Raw genomic sequence first — 16,401 nt, 5'->3', positions numbered from 1 at the left:
GTTGGACAGAAAATCTTTATGTGTGTATTGTACCCAGCTTTAGGACAACTGCCATGTTCCAGTTGGATGTGACGATCACTAGATTATCTCTGAATAATCTCAGACATTTATAGTTATAAACTCCCAATATTGTGTAACCACATCCAGCCTGTTAATCATACTGTATTCCAATATAATTCCAAGATAGCTGCTACTACTATTTTATTTGGACAGCTTTGACCTTCCTTGTGTGCAGGGAATACAGATTTATGCTGACAGCACAAACAGAATGTATGACACAAAGACAGCAAGATAAACTCTATTATTAAGTTTTTTTTCTCCCAATGCTTCCGTATTTATAGTCTTCATTTACAAAATACAGCATGCGGGATTACTACAACCCCATGACACAGATCTGGCTCCTAACTATTTCCTATGCTACCTCAGGTGTTAATGAATTTGATGAAAATATATTAATACCAGGCCTTCATACAACATGTATATCAAGAGTTAACCTCAAACTGTTTTGTTTTTTTTTAAATGTACGGTGGATAAACCCTTGGCTAACACTGTGTAAGGATTATAGTTGTGTATTAGCTACAGATCTTGGCAAATGTAACAGAAGCCTCCAGTATGCATCACATGCTATAGGTAGCTCCTGTTGAAAAATGCAATGTAACTCAAAATACATTTAACATAGATGTTGTTACTCAGCAGTGTGTTCATCATAATATAATTTTCCAGTTCAGTCCTTTAGAATGACAATGACTTCCCTTACCATAGCATAATTGTCCTAATGCTAATACATATTCCACAATGTCAGGCCATCAGAGGTCAAACAACCCCACTTTGATGTGAAAGGAGCTACAACACATTGCAGTAATTATTGTAGATACAATAACACAAGTTACATGACCGGCAGAGCTGTAATCAGTCATAGCATGACATTGACAAGTTGCTGACTTGACCCTTCCGTTCCACAGCCTTCGTTGAAGACATTAGTGTTCCTTCGTAGTAAAGCTTCATCTGTTATATACTCATTCATTTTCATCTCTGTTACAACACATAAAAACATCACAAATGTATAATAACACTGATTAGACAAAAGCAGAAGCAAAACATGGCAAGTGCATTCTTACGCTATAACCCTTTTCCTGCTGCACACATCTAAGAATAATAAGCAATGGTAACGCAATGAGGACATGCTGTTACCACAACACCCACATGAGCACAAGCGCACATCCTCTATGACCCTGACAACATGTAATAGTACGGGTGTGGTGTTGCATTTATGCAGTGGCGTCACAAGGGGGTGCGGGCCACACCCGGGTGTCACCTGCCGAGGAGTGGCACCAAGGTGCAGACTTCCCCTCGGTGACAGGAGCCGGGTGCTGTACTGTAGAATTACATGCAGCACTCGGCTCCTGACACAGTGAGGGAGCCGGCACTTCAGACAGGCTGGTCCCCGGGGGGCAGCCCGCACCCCCGGTGTGACAAAAAACGGGTCGGACCGTGGGGTCACGCCCCCTTCTCCCCGGTTTCCCAGCCATCACTACTCCCTGCACCGGGTGTCTAATGAGGTAGGACGCCACTGCATTTATGTCTAAACAGTAGGAAGGCAGACATTACCTATACTCATTGCATTTGGGATGAAGAATTTGTTGTGAATTTTAATTATTAATAATAATATTTATAATAGTTACTTATATAGCTCCAGTATAATCCATTGTGCTTTACAATTGGGAACAAAACGGTAATAAAACAAGACTGGGTAATGACAGACATAGGGCCGCACACAATTGTCGGCGAAAAAACGCTTTCAGTGAAAAGTTCTCACTGGTGACTTCATTTCGCCAGGTGAGAACTTTTCCCCGTATTCAGGGCCTGATTCAGAGCCGGACGCTATTTGCGCTCGTTCGTTCAGAAAAAGGGGCCGGATATTTAAATTGAGCGCTCGCTCTTTGCGGTCTGTTGACGCCTCTAAGTCTGAGCGAGCGAACGAAACATGCGCTCGCTATTTTGTAAAGACGCCCCCTGGCCGCTCGCATCCTACGTCATCTATACTATTTATTAGATTAATCGAGTACATCGAAAGGCGTCTGAACTGCTCGCAGTGCTTGTGGTAGGATTTTCCTACCGCAATCATGCGAACAGTTCAGGCTAAGAGACAACCAAGTGACGTGGCCGTTGACGGTGCTTTGTTAATTATGCACACCCTTAAAACGCCCGTTTTGACCTTTTGGCACGCCTGCGTTCGGATCACCACTCCCCGTTTTCAAGCACCTTTCCCTGTTACCACCCACAAACGCCTCATCCTGTCACGCTTGATTTCCGACCGCACTGACTGGTTGGCGCATGCGCATTACGACCCATACGCATGCGCAGTTGTGCGAACATCGCTCGGTGCGAATGAGCGGCCGCTTACGAGCGACTCTGAATCAGGCCCTCAATTCCAAAGTCTTTTCGCCAGTGTGAAAAGTCTGCGCCTTGTAACCAGCGGGAAAGATTCGCCTCTGAAAGGAGGCGGAAAAAAGTGCAGAATTGGGGGTTTGGGGTGCAAAGTTGCGGCGACACCCCTGCTGCCTTGGGACAATCCCCCAAAGGTAAACCGCTTCCAAAAAAGTTTGAAAAATACTTTAGAACACCCTAAAAAGGTACTTTAATTTTGGGGTGAAAAAATCCAAAGTTGGGGGACACACTTAATACTAGCTAAAAAGACTCCAGAGCATCCCCCAAGTATGGCCCAGGTATTTTTTTGATTGCAGGTGCTTGCTGAAGGTGCTTTTTTTAAAACATTACTTTAGCAAATTTTAACCATGCTTGCACCCATTTTCATGTACCCCAAATTTGCTGGGACTACTTATTTTTTGCAAAAAAAACTGCAAAATGCTATTCTTCACCACTTATGCAAAGACGGTAAAATTAGCACCAATTGAGAGCATTTAAGCACCCCAAATACCTTCAGCAGGGCTATTTGGGGGTATCCATAGTGATCCCCCATGTCAGTGCATCTTTTGGGGAATGATTTCCCCAAATCTGACAGCACTTTTCGCCTGTTTGAGTTTCGTCCGGAACGCATTTTCGCGTCCTTTGGAATTGAATAGGCCGAAAAGCGGTGACAAGCGCGATACTTTTCCGGAGGCTAAACTAGCGATGACGGCGGAAAGTACACCATGCAATTGAATACGGGCCTTAGAGGTAAGAGGGCATTGCTCACAAGCTAACAATCTATAGGGAAATAAGCACTGATAAGTGGTCTTTCCAGATTGCAGGGGTTCTTGGTGGGCTGTATGATACAGTCACCCAGCAGTGTTGGCCTGGGGTCAGGGAGATGTGAAAGTGAAGAAAGAAAATATGTAAAGTGTAGTGTAGACTGTATAAAGGGGATATAAATGAGTAGAATAGCTTATAGAGGTTATGTGGGTGGTTCTGGAATTTGACAAACTTGTATAAAGAGATGAGTTTTTAGGGAGTGCTTGAAGGTTTGGAGACTAGAGGAAAGTCTTATTGTGCATGGGAGGGCATTCCACAGAGTGGGTGCAGCTCGAAAAAAGTCCTGTAACTGTGAATGAGAGCAGGTAATGTGGAGGAGAGACACAGATCTTATGGAGTGGTTGAGTTGGGCGATATTTTGAGATGTACTTAGAGATGTATGTTAGTGTAGTTTGTTTAATAGTCGTATATGTAAGTAAAAGTATTCTATATTGAATATGGTAGAATACAGGTAAACAATGGAAGGAATGAAAGCGGAGTAGCAGACGATGAATGTTTAGCAAGGAAGATTAGCCCCACAGCTGCATTCAAAATGGATTGTGGTGGTAAGAGTCTATTTTGGGGAAGACCAGTAAGGAGACTATTGCAGTAATCAATAATGAGTGCATAAAATGAGAGTTATGGTAAAACTTACCTTTGTTAACTCTCTTTCTTCGAAGTCCATAGGGTCCACAGGGAGACCTTGGGGTGTAGGTGATGGATGAGGACACCGTGCACCATGCAGTTAAAGCTTTAGCTCCCAGGATGCATCGGTCCATCCCCCTATACCCCACCCCCGAGCCAGAGGCAGCTCAGTTTGTGACAAGCCAAAGGCCAGAAGAGGAGAAGAGAGAAGACTGGTACACACAAGAATCACTCTCACGGAGAAGACAGGAAACAGAGCACATATGTAAGCCAGGAACGTCAGGGCGGGTGCCCTGTGAACCCTATGGACTTCGAAGAAAGAGTTAACAAGAGGTAAGTTTTACCATAACTCTCATTTTCTTCTTCAGGGTCCATAGGGCTCCACAGGGAGACCTTGGGGATGTCTCAAAGCAGTAATTTAAGGGTGGGGATGCTCCTGTACTGAGAGGAGAATCTGGCACCCAAATTAAGCATCCTAAGAGGCAAATGTATCAAAGGCATAGAACCTCAGAAAGGTATGGAAAGAGGACCAAGTGGCTGCCTTACAAAGTTCTTTAGCTGAGGCTGCCCACGAAGGATCCACAGAGCGAGTCGAATGAGCAGTAACAGTAGCCAGTACAGGAAGGCCTGCCTGCATGTAGGCCTGTGGGATAGTCATGCAAAGCCATCTAGCCAATGTTTGTTTGTTGGCTGGCCATCCCTTCTTGTGAAATCCATAGAGAACTGGTACGGTCCACACATATCTCGAGGGCATGGGCCACATCCAAGGAGGCCCACCTGCCGAGAGGTCTGGTGATTGAAAGGCCGGGCTACAATTTCCTCATTAATGTGGATACTAGTAACCACTTTAGGAAGGAAAACAAGGCGAGTCCTAAACACAGCCCTGTCCTGGTGGAATATTACAAATGGGGAGCGACAGGAGAGCGCCGCTAAATCTGACACCCTTCTGGTGGACACTATAGCCAGAAGAAAGAGTCTTCGCTGTTAACCACTTGAGTTCCACAGTATCCAGGGGTTCATATGGAGGACCCTGGAGGGCACGAAGAACTACTGACAAATCCCAAGGAGCCACTGGAGGAACAAAGGGAGGTTGGATCCGGAGAACACCCTGGAGGAAGGGGTGAATATCCAGTAGTGGAGCAAGTCTACACTGAAACCAAATAGACAGAGCAGAGACATGCACTTTCAGTGAGGCCAGGCGGAGTCCAAGGTCCAATTCAGCTTGAAGCAAGGCCAGGACTCTGGAAATCCTAAACACCTGGGGGTCATAGCTTCTAGTACGACACCATTGGAAATATGCATGCCACACTCTGTAGTAGATCCAAGCAGAGGCTGGCTTATGCGCTCTGGGCCTGATTCAGAGCCGGACGATATTTGTGGACTGTCGTTCCAAAAAAGGGGCCGGCTATTTAAATTGAGCGCTCGCTCTTTGAGGTTTGTTGACGCCTCTATGTCTGAACGAGCGAACGAAAAATGTGCTCGCTATTTTGTAAAGACGCCCCTTTTCCGTTCGCATCACACGTCATCTCCGGTATTTATTAGATTAATCGGGTACATCGAAAGGCACCAGAACTGCTCGCAGTGCTTGTGGTAGGTTTTTCTTACCGCAATCACTGCGAGCAGTTCAGGCTAAAAGACAACCAAGTGACGTGGTCAATGACGCTCCTTTACTAATTATGCACTCCCATTAAACGCCCTTTTGACCGTTTGGCATACCTGCGTTCGGATCTCCACTCCCCCATTTTCAAGCACCTTCCCCTGTTACCACCCACAAACGGTACATTCTGTCAATCAAATTAGCAGCCCCTCGCTGTTTTGCGAGCACACGATTTCCGACCGCAATGACTGGTTTGCACATGCGCATTACAACCCATATGCATGCGCAGTTGTGCGAACATCGCTCAGAGCGAACGAGCGGCCGCTTACGAGCGGCTCTGAATCAGGCCCTCTGAGCATAGTTTTGACTACAGAGCTAGAGAATCCTTTGGACCTAAGGAGGGATGTCTCAAGAGCCACACCATCAAAGACAGACGACCCAGGTCCGGGAAAAGGCAAAGACCCTGAGACAACAGGTCTGGTCATGGAGGCAGCAGGAACGGAGTGTCGATGGAAAGACTCCGAAGATCTGAGTACCTATGACATCTGGGCCAAGCTGGAGCCACCAGCAGGACAGTGCCTCCGTCTTGACTGAACTTCCAAAGAACTCGAGGAAGGGAGACTGGAGGGAATAGGTACGCAAACTGGAAGGTCCACTTCACTGATAATGCGTCTACAAAGGTTGCCTCAGCATCTCATGTTCTGTACCCATACACTGGCAGTTTGTGGTTGTGTCGGGAGGCCATGAGGTCCACCTCTGGACGCTTAAGAGGCTTACTGGGTAGGGGCTTCTCACCTTGCAACATAGTTTGAAAGGCATTAGATGTAGCCACCAGACTCTGCAATGAGTTAGAGAGAACATCTATCCATGGTGGGGGTACAGGAGGTACCTGTATCACCTGAACCTGTTGTGGCAACCCCAGAGGGGAAATTACAGCCTGCTGTGGTAACCCCATAGAGGGAACTACTGCCAGAACCGCTAAGTGGTCCGCAATAGTAGCCAGCACTTCATAGGAAGAAGCCCAGGCTCTTGTACAGGCGCTGGGGAATCTGATGGACCTGGTGGAGTATAACACTTACTACATAACCCATTTTGTAACCTGCAGCACATAATATGCATGAAAGCAGTATGGGTGTAGATGCTTGTTTGTTACTCTTGCCTTTGCTAGACATAGCTGCAGAGAAATATGGCACTGGATATAATGCAACCACTGTATATGTAAGATACTAGTAGGAATTAGAGATGAGCGGTTCGGATTCTGTGGAATCCGAACCGCTCCGAACATTGGGGATCCGAGTCCACCCGAACCCTGTTCGGGTGTTCACCGCCTGACTCGGATCCCCGTTCGGGGCCGAACGGCGGCCGCCTGATGTCGGATTCTCACTAGAGAATCCGACATCAGGTCTCCTCGCGTGTAGGGCAGAGCGCAGTGATAGCGCTCTGCCCTACACAGAGACACAGCCGCCAGCGGCAGCTGTGTGTTTGTTACAGCAGCCAATGAGAGTCACACAGACTCTCATTGGCTGCTGCACGGAGGGAGCCGGCTGGAGCTCACACATGAGCTCCGTCTTCCGGCTCCCTCCTCAGCGTGTGACAGAGCGGACGGCGCGGGAGCGGGGAATCAGGTAAGTTTTATTTTTTTTATTTTTTTACTTGTCAAAGGTCCGGGGGCGCTACTGGGGGGGGCTATACTACTTGGGGGGCCATACTACAGAGGGGCCTGCTACTGGGGGGGGGGCTATACTACTGGGGGGGGGTCTGCACTACTGGGGGGGGGTGGTCTGCTACTGGGGGGGGGCAATACTACTGGGGGGGCCATACTACAGAGGGGCCTGCTACTGGGGGGGGCTATACTACTGGGGGGGGGTCTGCTACTGGGGGGGCCATACTACTGGGGGGGATCTGCACTATTGGGGGGCTATACTACAGAGGGGCCTGCTACTGGGGGGGGCTATACTACTGGGGGGGTCTGCACTACTGGGGGGGTCTGCTACTGGGCGGGGCTATACTACTGGGGGGGCCATACTACAGAGGGGCCTGCTACTGGGGGGGGCTATACTACTGGGGGGGGTCTGCTACTGGGGGGGCCATACTACTGAGGGGCCTGCTACTGGGGGGGGCATACTACTGGGGGGGCTTACTACTACTGGGGCAGCCTACTACAGGGGGGGCCATACTACAGGGGGGGCTACTACTGGGGCAGCCTACTACTGGGGGGGCCTGCTACTGGGGCAGCCTACTACTGGGGGAGCCATACTACTGGGGGGGCATACTACTGGGTGGCATGCTAATGGGGGGGCCTGCTAATGGGGGGGCCTGCTAATGGGGGGCATACTACTGGGGGGGGCCTGCTAATGGGGGGCATACTACTGGGGGGCATTCTACTGGGGGCACTGCATAGTGGACCCTACTACTAAGGGGACTGCATAGGGGGCACCACTGCTGGGGGACATTGTGTAAGGGACACCGCTACTGTGGGCATTGTGTAAAAGGGTCACTACTGTGGGCATTGTGTAAAAGGGGCACTACTGTGTGTCGTAACATAAATAAGAGACACTACTTTATGGTGTAATGTGAATCAGGCCCTATGTGCGGTGTAATGCTAATAAGATTGTGCACTGTGACTCCTAGGGCCGTAGCCCACTTTGTAAACAAGTACTATGACTCTGCTGGCCGTACCCCACTGGGTGGGTGCCCTACTTTTCATTTCTGCCACTGCTGTGTGGCAATGTGTCATAGATGTGCTTTATACTGTGGTGTCTGTGTCGTTGTGCCGCTGCTTTGTCGCTTAGTAACCAGTCAGCTCACTGCAACCTTTGGCCAATAATGTTGAAAACAATATTATAAGCTGTGATATGGTCTAAATTGACTGGAAATTAATGTTATTGAGGTTAATAATACTCTAGGAAGAAAAAAAAGACCAATTTATGTGATTTTAGCTTTTTTTGTCAATTTTTGTAAAAAAATCCAAATCCAAATCCAAAGCCAGTCACCGCAGTTTGGCAAATCCAAATCCAAATCCAAAGCCGGACGACGAATTAGAACCAAATCCAAATCCGGCAAAAATGGTCCGGCGCACATCCCTAGTAGGAATGCAATATACTGGTCCTGTCTTATACTTGGGCAAGCTGCAGGAGCACACAGCACAAATATGGCACAGTGCAATAAACGACTATGTGACAAGCTCTCAAATACTTAGTTTTATAGATGTGAGGCACAGGAAAAACCCTGAATACACCTGTATGTTAGGGCAAAAGAGAAAAAGGGAAAGATATATGCTGACAGTATAGAGAGAAACAGACAGGCAGCGCTAGCATAAGCCACATACAATGCAGCAGTAACATATAACTGCAATATGGCACTACAATCAACTACACAGACTCAGTGTCTGGTAGGCTATAGTGCTACATACACTGACTCCAGGGAGAGGTATGTAGGGGGACCAGACCTTGCGTTTCCCTGAGAGAGCTGTGGCTGTGCCTAAGAGAAAATGGCCGCCGGAGACCTCTAAAGGGACGTGGTCGGAGGAGGAGAGCAGCTCAGGGAAACGAGACTTCAGAGGAATGGCGCCCTGAGCTAATGGGCCGCTTTAATGGGGAAGGCTGACCTCCCCATGCTGATTGTTTAACCAACGGGATGCTGGATTCCCGCTCCATATGTATCCTGGTGGTCTAGTGGATCACACTGGAACACAATCGCTGTGTTCACAAGCGCCTCAAATCTGTCTCCTGAGACCGGAGGTATGACTGCCAAATAGCAGGTCACCGCGAGCGATGACCCGCCTTACCTGTCCCCTTAATGTCCGGGTTGAAGTCTGGGTCCATCCATGGGGTCGGCTAGCGAGCACCCCGAATACCCGCCAAAATCCTCACCCGAAATTGGCATTGCAGTGCCCGGAGGGGTGGAGCCCCAAGGTCTCCCTGTGGAGTCCTAGGACCCTGAAGAAGAAAAAAGACCTTTTGCAGTGTCTTGTTTAAGATACTGTATGGTCGTGTTCTGGATATGTTTGTTAAATGTATGCAACTTGATTTGGAAACAGATCGAAAATGGGATACAAAGGACAGTTCGGAGACAATGATGACACCTAGACAGAGGGCTTATGCAGTGGGGTTGATTGTCGAGTTATCAATAGGGATAGACATATCAAGTTGGTAACTACTATTGGGCGGTGGAAATATTATTAATTCTGATTTCAAAAATTACGTTTGAGGTGGCAAGATGACATTCAAGATGAAATGGCAGAAAGGCATTCAGTAATGCTAACCATACAGATGGTGACAAATCTGGGGAGGATAGGTACATGGTGACAAATCTGATAGAGGTAGCAAAGATGAGGTGGATTCAGAGAGACGAACATGGAGAATTATGAAACAAATATATGTGTTACTAGGGGTGTCTGGTCTGAGCACAGACTAGGGCTGAGCGTATATCTATTCTCTTAATTGATTAACTACACAGATTTTGTTGCAAGTTGCATTTATTATGCAGTCAACTGTATACACGTGTTGTTTAGCAATGCTCTACAGTGCATCCAGAAAGTATTCACAACGCTTCACTTTTGGGACATTTTGTTATGTTACAGCCTTATTCCAAAATGTAATGAATTAATTTTTGTCCTCAAATTCTACACACAATACCCCATAATGGCAAAGTGTAAAAAGTTTTTTGAGATTTTTGCAAATTTAATGTAAAAAACCCCCCGAAGAAATCACATGTACATAAGTATTCACAGCCTTTGCTCAATACTTTGTTGATGCACCTTTGGCAGCAATTACAGCCTCAAGTCTTTTTGAATATGATGCCACAAGCTTGGCACACCTATCTTTGGGCAGTTTCGCCCATTCCTCATTGCAACATCTCTCAAGCTCCATCAGGTTGGATGGGAGTCGTCGGTGCACAGCCATTTTCAGATGTCTCCAGAGATGTTCAATCAGATTCAAGTCTGGGCTCTGGCTGGGCCACTCAAGGACATTCACAGAGTTGTCCTGAAGCCACTCCTTTGATATCTTGGCTGTGTGCTTATGGTCGTTCTCCTGCTGAAAGATGAATCGTTGCCCCAGTCTGAGGTCAAGAGCGCTCTGAGGCAGGTTTTCATCCAGGATATCTCTGTGCATTGCTGCATTCATCTTTCCCTCTATCCTGACTAGTCTCCCAGTTCCTGCCACTGAAAAACGTCCCCACAGCATGATGCTGCCACCACCATGCTTCACTGTAGGGTTGGTATTGCCCTGGTAATGAGCGGAGCTTGGTTTCCTCCAAACATAATGCCTGGATTCACGCCAAATAGTTTAATCTGTCTCTTTGTTTCTCATGGTCTGAGAGTCCTTCAGGTGCATTTTGGTAAACTCCAGGCGGGCTGCCATGTGCTTGTTACTAAGGAGTGGCTTCCGTCTGGCCACTCTACCATACAGGCCTGATTGGTGGATTGCTGCAGAGATGGCTGTCCTTCTGGAAGGTTCTCCTCTCTCCACAGAGGAATGCTGTAGCTCTGACAGAGTGACCATCGGGTTCTTGGTCACTTCCCTGACTAGGGCCCTTCTCCCCCGATCACTCAGTTTAGACGGCCGGCCAACTCTAGGAAGAGCCCTGGTGGTTCTGAACTTCTTCCATTTATGGATGATGGAGGCCACTGTGCTCATTGGGACCTTCAAAGCAGCAGATATTTTTCTGTACCCTTCCCTGGATTTGTGCCTTGAGACAATCCTGTCTCGTTGGTCTACAGACAATTCCTTGGACTTCATGCTTGGTTTGTGCTCTGGAATGCACTGTCAAGTGTGGGACCTTATATAGACAGGTGTATGCCTTTCAAAATCATGACCAATCAACTGAATTTACCACAGGTGGACTCCAATTAAGCTGTAGGAACATCTCAAGGATGATCAGTGGAAACTGGATGCACCTGAGCTCAATTTTGAGTTTCATGGCAAAGGCTGTAATTACATATGTACATGTGATTTCTTAGTTTTTTTTTCTTTTATTCAATTTACAAAAATCTAAAAAAAAAATGTTTTAAAGGTTGTCATTATGGGGTATTGTGTGTAGAATTTTGAGGCCAAAAATTAATTTATTCCATTCTAGAACAAGGCTGTAACATAGCAAAATGTGGAAAAAGTGAAGCGCAATGAATACTTTCCGGATGCACTGTATATTTTATGCTGCCATCTTGTGACAATGTTGTATAACAACACAAGAACATCTCTAGATAACTGTATACAGACTGCACTTATTCCAGGTTATAACTTACTGGAAGTTAAAAATGAACATCCTAATAAAAAATATATATTTTTTTAAATGCTAAGATACTTGTATCTATACACATAAAACAGTATTGTTTCCAAATTTTTTTATGGAAAAAAATTGACATTTATTTTTTAAGCAGTTATGGAAAAAGGAACTATTGCAATCTATGTCAAAAAGGTTGGAAAATAAGGAATGTGAGCTAAGGAATGCTAGTGGAAAATAGAGGCACAGGGGAGATGTAGTGAAAGGCGTATATATAGTTATACAAATTTATCTTAGTTCTACAATCTCAGCTAATGCTGACTATGGGCCTGATTCAGAGCCGGACGCTATTTGCGCTCGCTCGTTCAGAAAAAGAGGCTGGCTATTTAAATTGAGCGCTCGCTCTTTGCGGTCTGTTGACACCTCTATGTCTAAGCAAGCGAACAAAATATGCGCTCGCTATTTTGTAAAGACGCCCCCTGGCCGCTCGCATCCTACGTCATCTCCGCTATTTATTAGATTAATCGAGTACATCGAAAGGCGTTTGAACTGCTCGCAGTGCTTATGGTTGGATGTTCCTACCGCAATCATGCGAACAGTTCAGGCTAAGAAACAACCAAGTGACGTGGTCGATGACGCTGCTTTGTTAATTATGCACACCCTTAAAACGCCCGTTTTGACCTTTTGGCACGCCTGCGTTCGGATCACCACTCCCCGTTTTCAAGCACCTTCCCCTGTTACCACCCACAAACGCCTCATTCTGTCACTCAAATTAGCAGGCAATCGCTATTTTGCGAGCACACAATTTCCGACCGCAATGAATGGTTCGCACATGCGTATTACAACCCATACGCATGCGTATTACAACCCATTCGCATGCGCAGTTGTGCGAACATCGCTCGGAGTGAACGAGTGGCCACTTACGAGCGGCTCTGAATCAGGCCCTATGATCTGCCACATAATTCTTCCTCTGGTGGATGGATATCTCATACCTTCCAACTGCTCCAGTTATGGTGGGACAGTTCCGATATGAGGGCACTGCCCTGCCATCCTGACCGCTCAAAGAGGTAAGTCTTATTCATGGATGCTCTGTATAGCACGGCCACCACATGTACCTGTCGTGGTTTGTGCTGGACTAAAAGGAAGGGAGAAGGACAGGGGGTGGCCCACCACTTTGGAAACACTGGTCACGCTCCCTCATTAACCATGGCCATACTGCCTTATAGTGCACGCAGTTGTCCCAATTACTCTGGCCCACATGTTATGAGCTATGGTTATATATACAATATATCTGCTGAGAGCAATAGACAAATCACACTTATGGAAATATTATGCTCATCTGCTTACAACTTGAAAATTGGTACTGTAGGTATGAAAATGTTTCCTGCCAAGAAAAGCTGCTGCTTGGAGAAGCCCCTGGTTAGGCTAGGAGGGAAAAGAGTGAGTAAGCTCTATCTAGTAGGAGGTAATGACGTTTTGCTATAGCTTTAAATTTTATAGCCCTAACTACAACTGGGACTGTTGAGAGCTCAACGAGCCCGGTTACTGGGGGCGCTGCGTGACTAAATCCAGGAGGTGTGGTCTTGCAATAAATCCCACAAATTAAAAACACTTTGCACGGCTCCCTGTGCTGCAGCTGTCCTGGGCCCCTGCCAAGTCCCTCCAACTGACCTAAGCCCAGTTAATTGGTACCTACCCGACCCCTATATCATCGCCCCTAACTACAACCAATTACTACATATGATAAAGGCTCTACTATTATCATTAAAAAGTAACCCTTTATATTATAACAACACAGTTTTAAAGTGAAAACTAAAAGTTTTATCTAATGAGATCTCCCTTCTGAATCCATAAATAAACTGTTGTATGCTGCAATAGCACACAAAAGTCATTCTTTAGTTCTTAACACTATTATTCCCTGATTCCTCATCTTACACCATACTTACTGGCTTTCTATCTGGGCTGCCCAGGATATGCCATTGTGGCCCTGATCTCTGCTATACAAATGAACAATTCACAGCATTGTGCAGTAGAGGCAAAGCCATAATGATGTCATTAACTGTGAATTGCATCATTGAGACCCTGGACTGCCCACTTTTCTGGGGAAGTAAGCAGAATCGGGAGGCTGGTCTACTCTCTCAGGTGTCAGGAAGAGCTCCTAGAAGTTTGGGAGACTGGACACTTATGTTGTACACAGAACAATGTTCTTGTCAAGCTGCACCACTATAGTCAAATTATCATTTAATATCCCAACACTGAAAAGACATTAAATATATTGTACATAGTACTTATTTATTTAGGTTTTCTCCTATTGAATGAAAACTTAAACATTGCAATGTGTCAGTGGGTCGGTACCTGACAAGGAACATTCAGTCGGTGCAGAACTGTGTTTGTTTTTTGTTAAGCTGTGTTTGATTCAAGTTTCTGGGTGGAATATTAACTATTGCATTTTGGATGCGATGCCATCCACCACTGATCGCATGCATATCGGCATCTAGTAACACCGTATGCATGAATATTTAGGCAAAGGATAGCTCACCCAATAAGAGTTGTCTTTTGCGGGTTGTGGGGACTTCTGGGTTTATTACCCAGAAATCCCTCTGGTATCCTTCTGAGCTTGTGAAAGTTGTGGGGACCATGGGAAGGATCCTCCTGGATGTCTGTCGGGGAAAAAGCAGAAAAAAAGCCCATGGGCTTTTATTAGGCACCACCATTTGTAAATGGTATTGCCTAATGGAACCAAGCTCCGGAAAGTTTTGCTTTCCGGAGCTTGGTGCATATGCAAAATGTGGGCAAAACTCAGAAAATGGCATTTTCGGGGGCTTGACTGCATTTTGCCTCTGATGCATTTTGCCTTTGATGCATCCTGCCCTCTGTGCCTTATGGTTTTCAATCATCATTTCCTGCTCATTCAGAATGTCATCAGTTTTGAAGCATTGAAAGAGCAACCTGATCATGAGAATAGCCAATCAGAAGCAGCAAGAGATGAGGGGGCAGATGTTGCAGGGGGCAGTGACCTGTCTCCTTGTGTGGTTATGTGAGGACAGGAGTGCATGTGACAGGGCCATTTATTGTTAGACACTACAGTGGTAGGTGGCAGCGGTGTGCAAAAGAAGGTTAGATCACACAGCAGATGACTTAACCAAAAGGTGGTTTATTAACAAGGTCGAAAACAGAAACAGGTAACACTGGATTAGCAACAGGTACAGGTTGTAAGGAGTTCCTAGTGCAGCCAGGAGCTTTAGGGTTATGGTGGGCATTGTGGTGCGCCAGTTGTAGTAAATACAGTGGAAGGCTTAAGCATAATGCTGGCAGCAGGCTTTTTTTTAAATATATATATATATATATATATATATATATATATATACACCCAGCGCTGGGTGACTTAGCTGCTGTCTTGCGCACTGAGACGCCCACCTTTGGCGTGGGAAACCCGCCGTTTACTTACAGAAGAGGGAACATTGATCGCACATAGAACTTCTCAGACAGAGCGGCTCTCCTAAGATGCCGGGGCCTCTTCAGCTGCGATCGAATTAGCAGAGGCTCACTACAGCACGGCCAGAAAATCATCCAGACACATCTGCATTTCTCTAACTAACCCATATTACCCCCCATCCCCCCAAGCGCTGACTACCTGTCACTCACTTTGCAAAGATATATGTTGCTAATCCATCACTGCGCGTGCGCAGTGTGGATTTGTTGCATGCGCAGTGGCAAACAAATTGCTCCATTGCGTCCAACATTGACATTACATCCATCTCTGAATCAGGCCCATAGTGTGGATGGGGTCTCACTGAGGCTTCCCGCTGTACGGGATACTCAGGGGCAAGTCCACTATGCTGGACACCGAGGAGGAAAGACATTACGCATTTGTAGAAGGTGCATCTCGGAGGTCGCGCCTCAAGTGGAGAGTTGCTAGGTCCTAGTGCCCGGCAGCAAACAATGTAGGCATGATATGAGGAAGGGTATGGAGGAAAACAGGAAGTTATCAGATGGAGATATTGTGGAAGGAGCAGCCTACTTCTACAGCTCATAGTAATAACATCATGCACTTGTCCTATGCTAGGTGACAGGTCACATGATGAGTACTCAATGCAATGTAATAGGCGAAAAAGTTTCTCCTAAGAATAGCAGGTGAAATGAAGCTCAAAATCTTTATTTTGGGGTGCAAATGTGGGGAAATGACCCAGAACCCTTGGAAAAGTCCCCCAATGGACAAATCTGGAAAAAAAAATACCTAACACCACCCCAAAAAAGTACTTTAAATTTTGGGGCAAAAAAGTAAAAACTGGGGGGACAAGCATGAAAACTAGCGAAATAGACTTCTTGGGGATCTGCAAGGATGGGTCAGGTGTTTTTAGGATTGCAGGTGCATGCCGCAGGAGGGTTTTTGACATTTTCTAAAAGTTCACTTTACAGACATACAAATATGCTAACACCCATTTTCATGTACCCCAAATTTAACTGGAGTGCTTGTTTACAACAAAACATACTGCTTTATGCCATTCTTCACCACTAATGCAAAGATGCCGTCGAAGCCGGATGGTTGGCTGAGACCTAAATTATAAAATTAATATCTGAAGACGCCATGTTTGCGTTGTCTACACAACGCCATCTGGCGAAGTTGGTATAATATCATTGTGTACGGCGCTATTTTAGCGTTGTGGACATCTGCCGTGTTACTGCACACTGTTAAAAATATATAA

At 46.2% G+C, this 16,401-nt stretch overlaps 1 protein-coding gene across 1 annotated transcript in view; it reads right to left on the bottom strand.

Annotated features, from left to right (window-relative positions):
• LOC148523618 (transient receptor potential cation channel subfamily M member 7-like) overlaps positions 1-16,401 on the bottom strand; it is a 166,757-nt gene continuing 150,356 nt past the window's right edge. Inside the window, exon 35 of the mRNA XM_088472824.1 lies at positions 1-1,032. Coding sequence (XP_088328950.1) covers positions 914-1,032 — 119 coding nt within the window. The 3' untranslated portion in view covers positions 1-913. The remainder of the gene's footprint in view (positions 1,033-16,401) is intronic.

The sequence above is a fragment of the Taudactylus pleione genome, unplaced genomic scaffold (assembly GCF_031769625.1).
Source record: "Taudactylus pleione unplaced genomic scaffold, aTauple2 ptg000129l, whole genome shotgun sequence".
NCBI lineage: Eukaryota > Metazoa > Chordata > Amphibia > Anura > Myobatrachidae > Taudactylus > Taudactylus pleione.
Note: the sequence above shows the minus strand (reverse complement) of the source record. Positions and strands in the feature narration are given on the sequence as shown.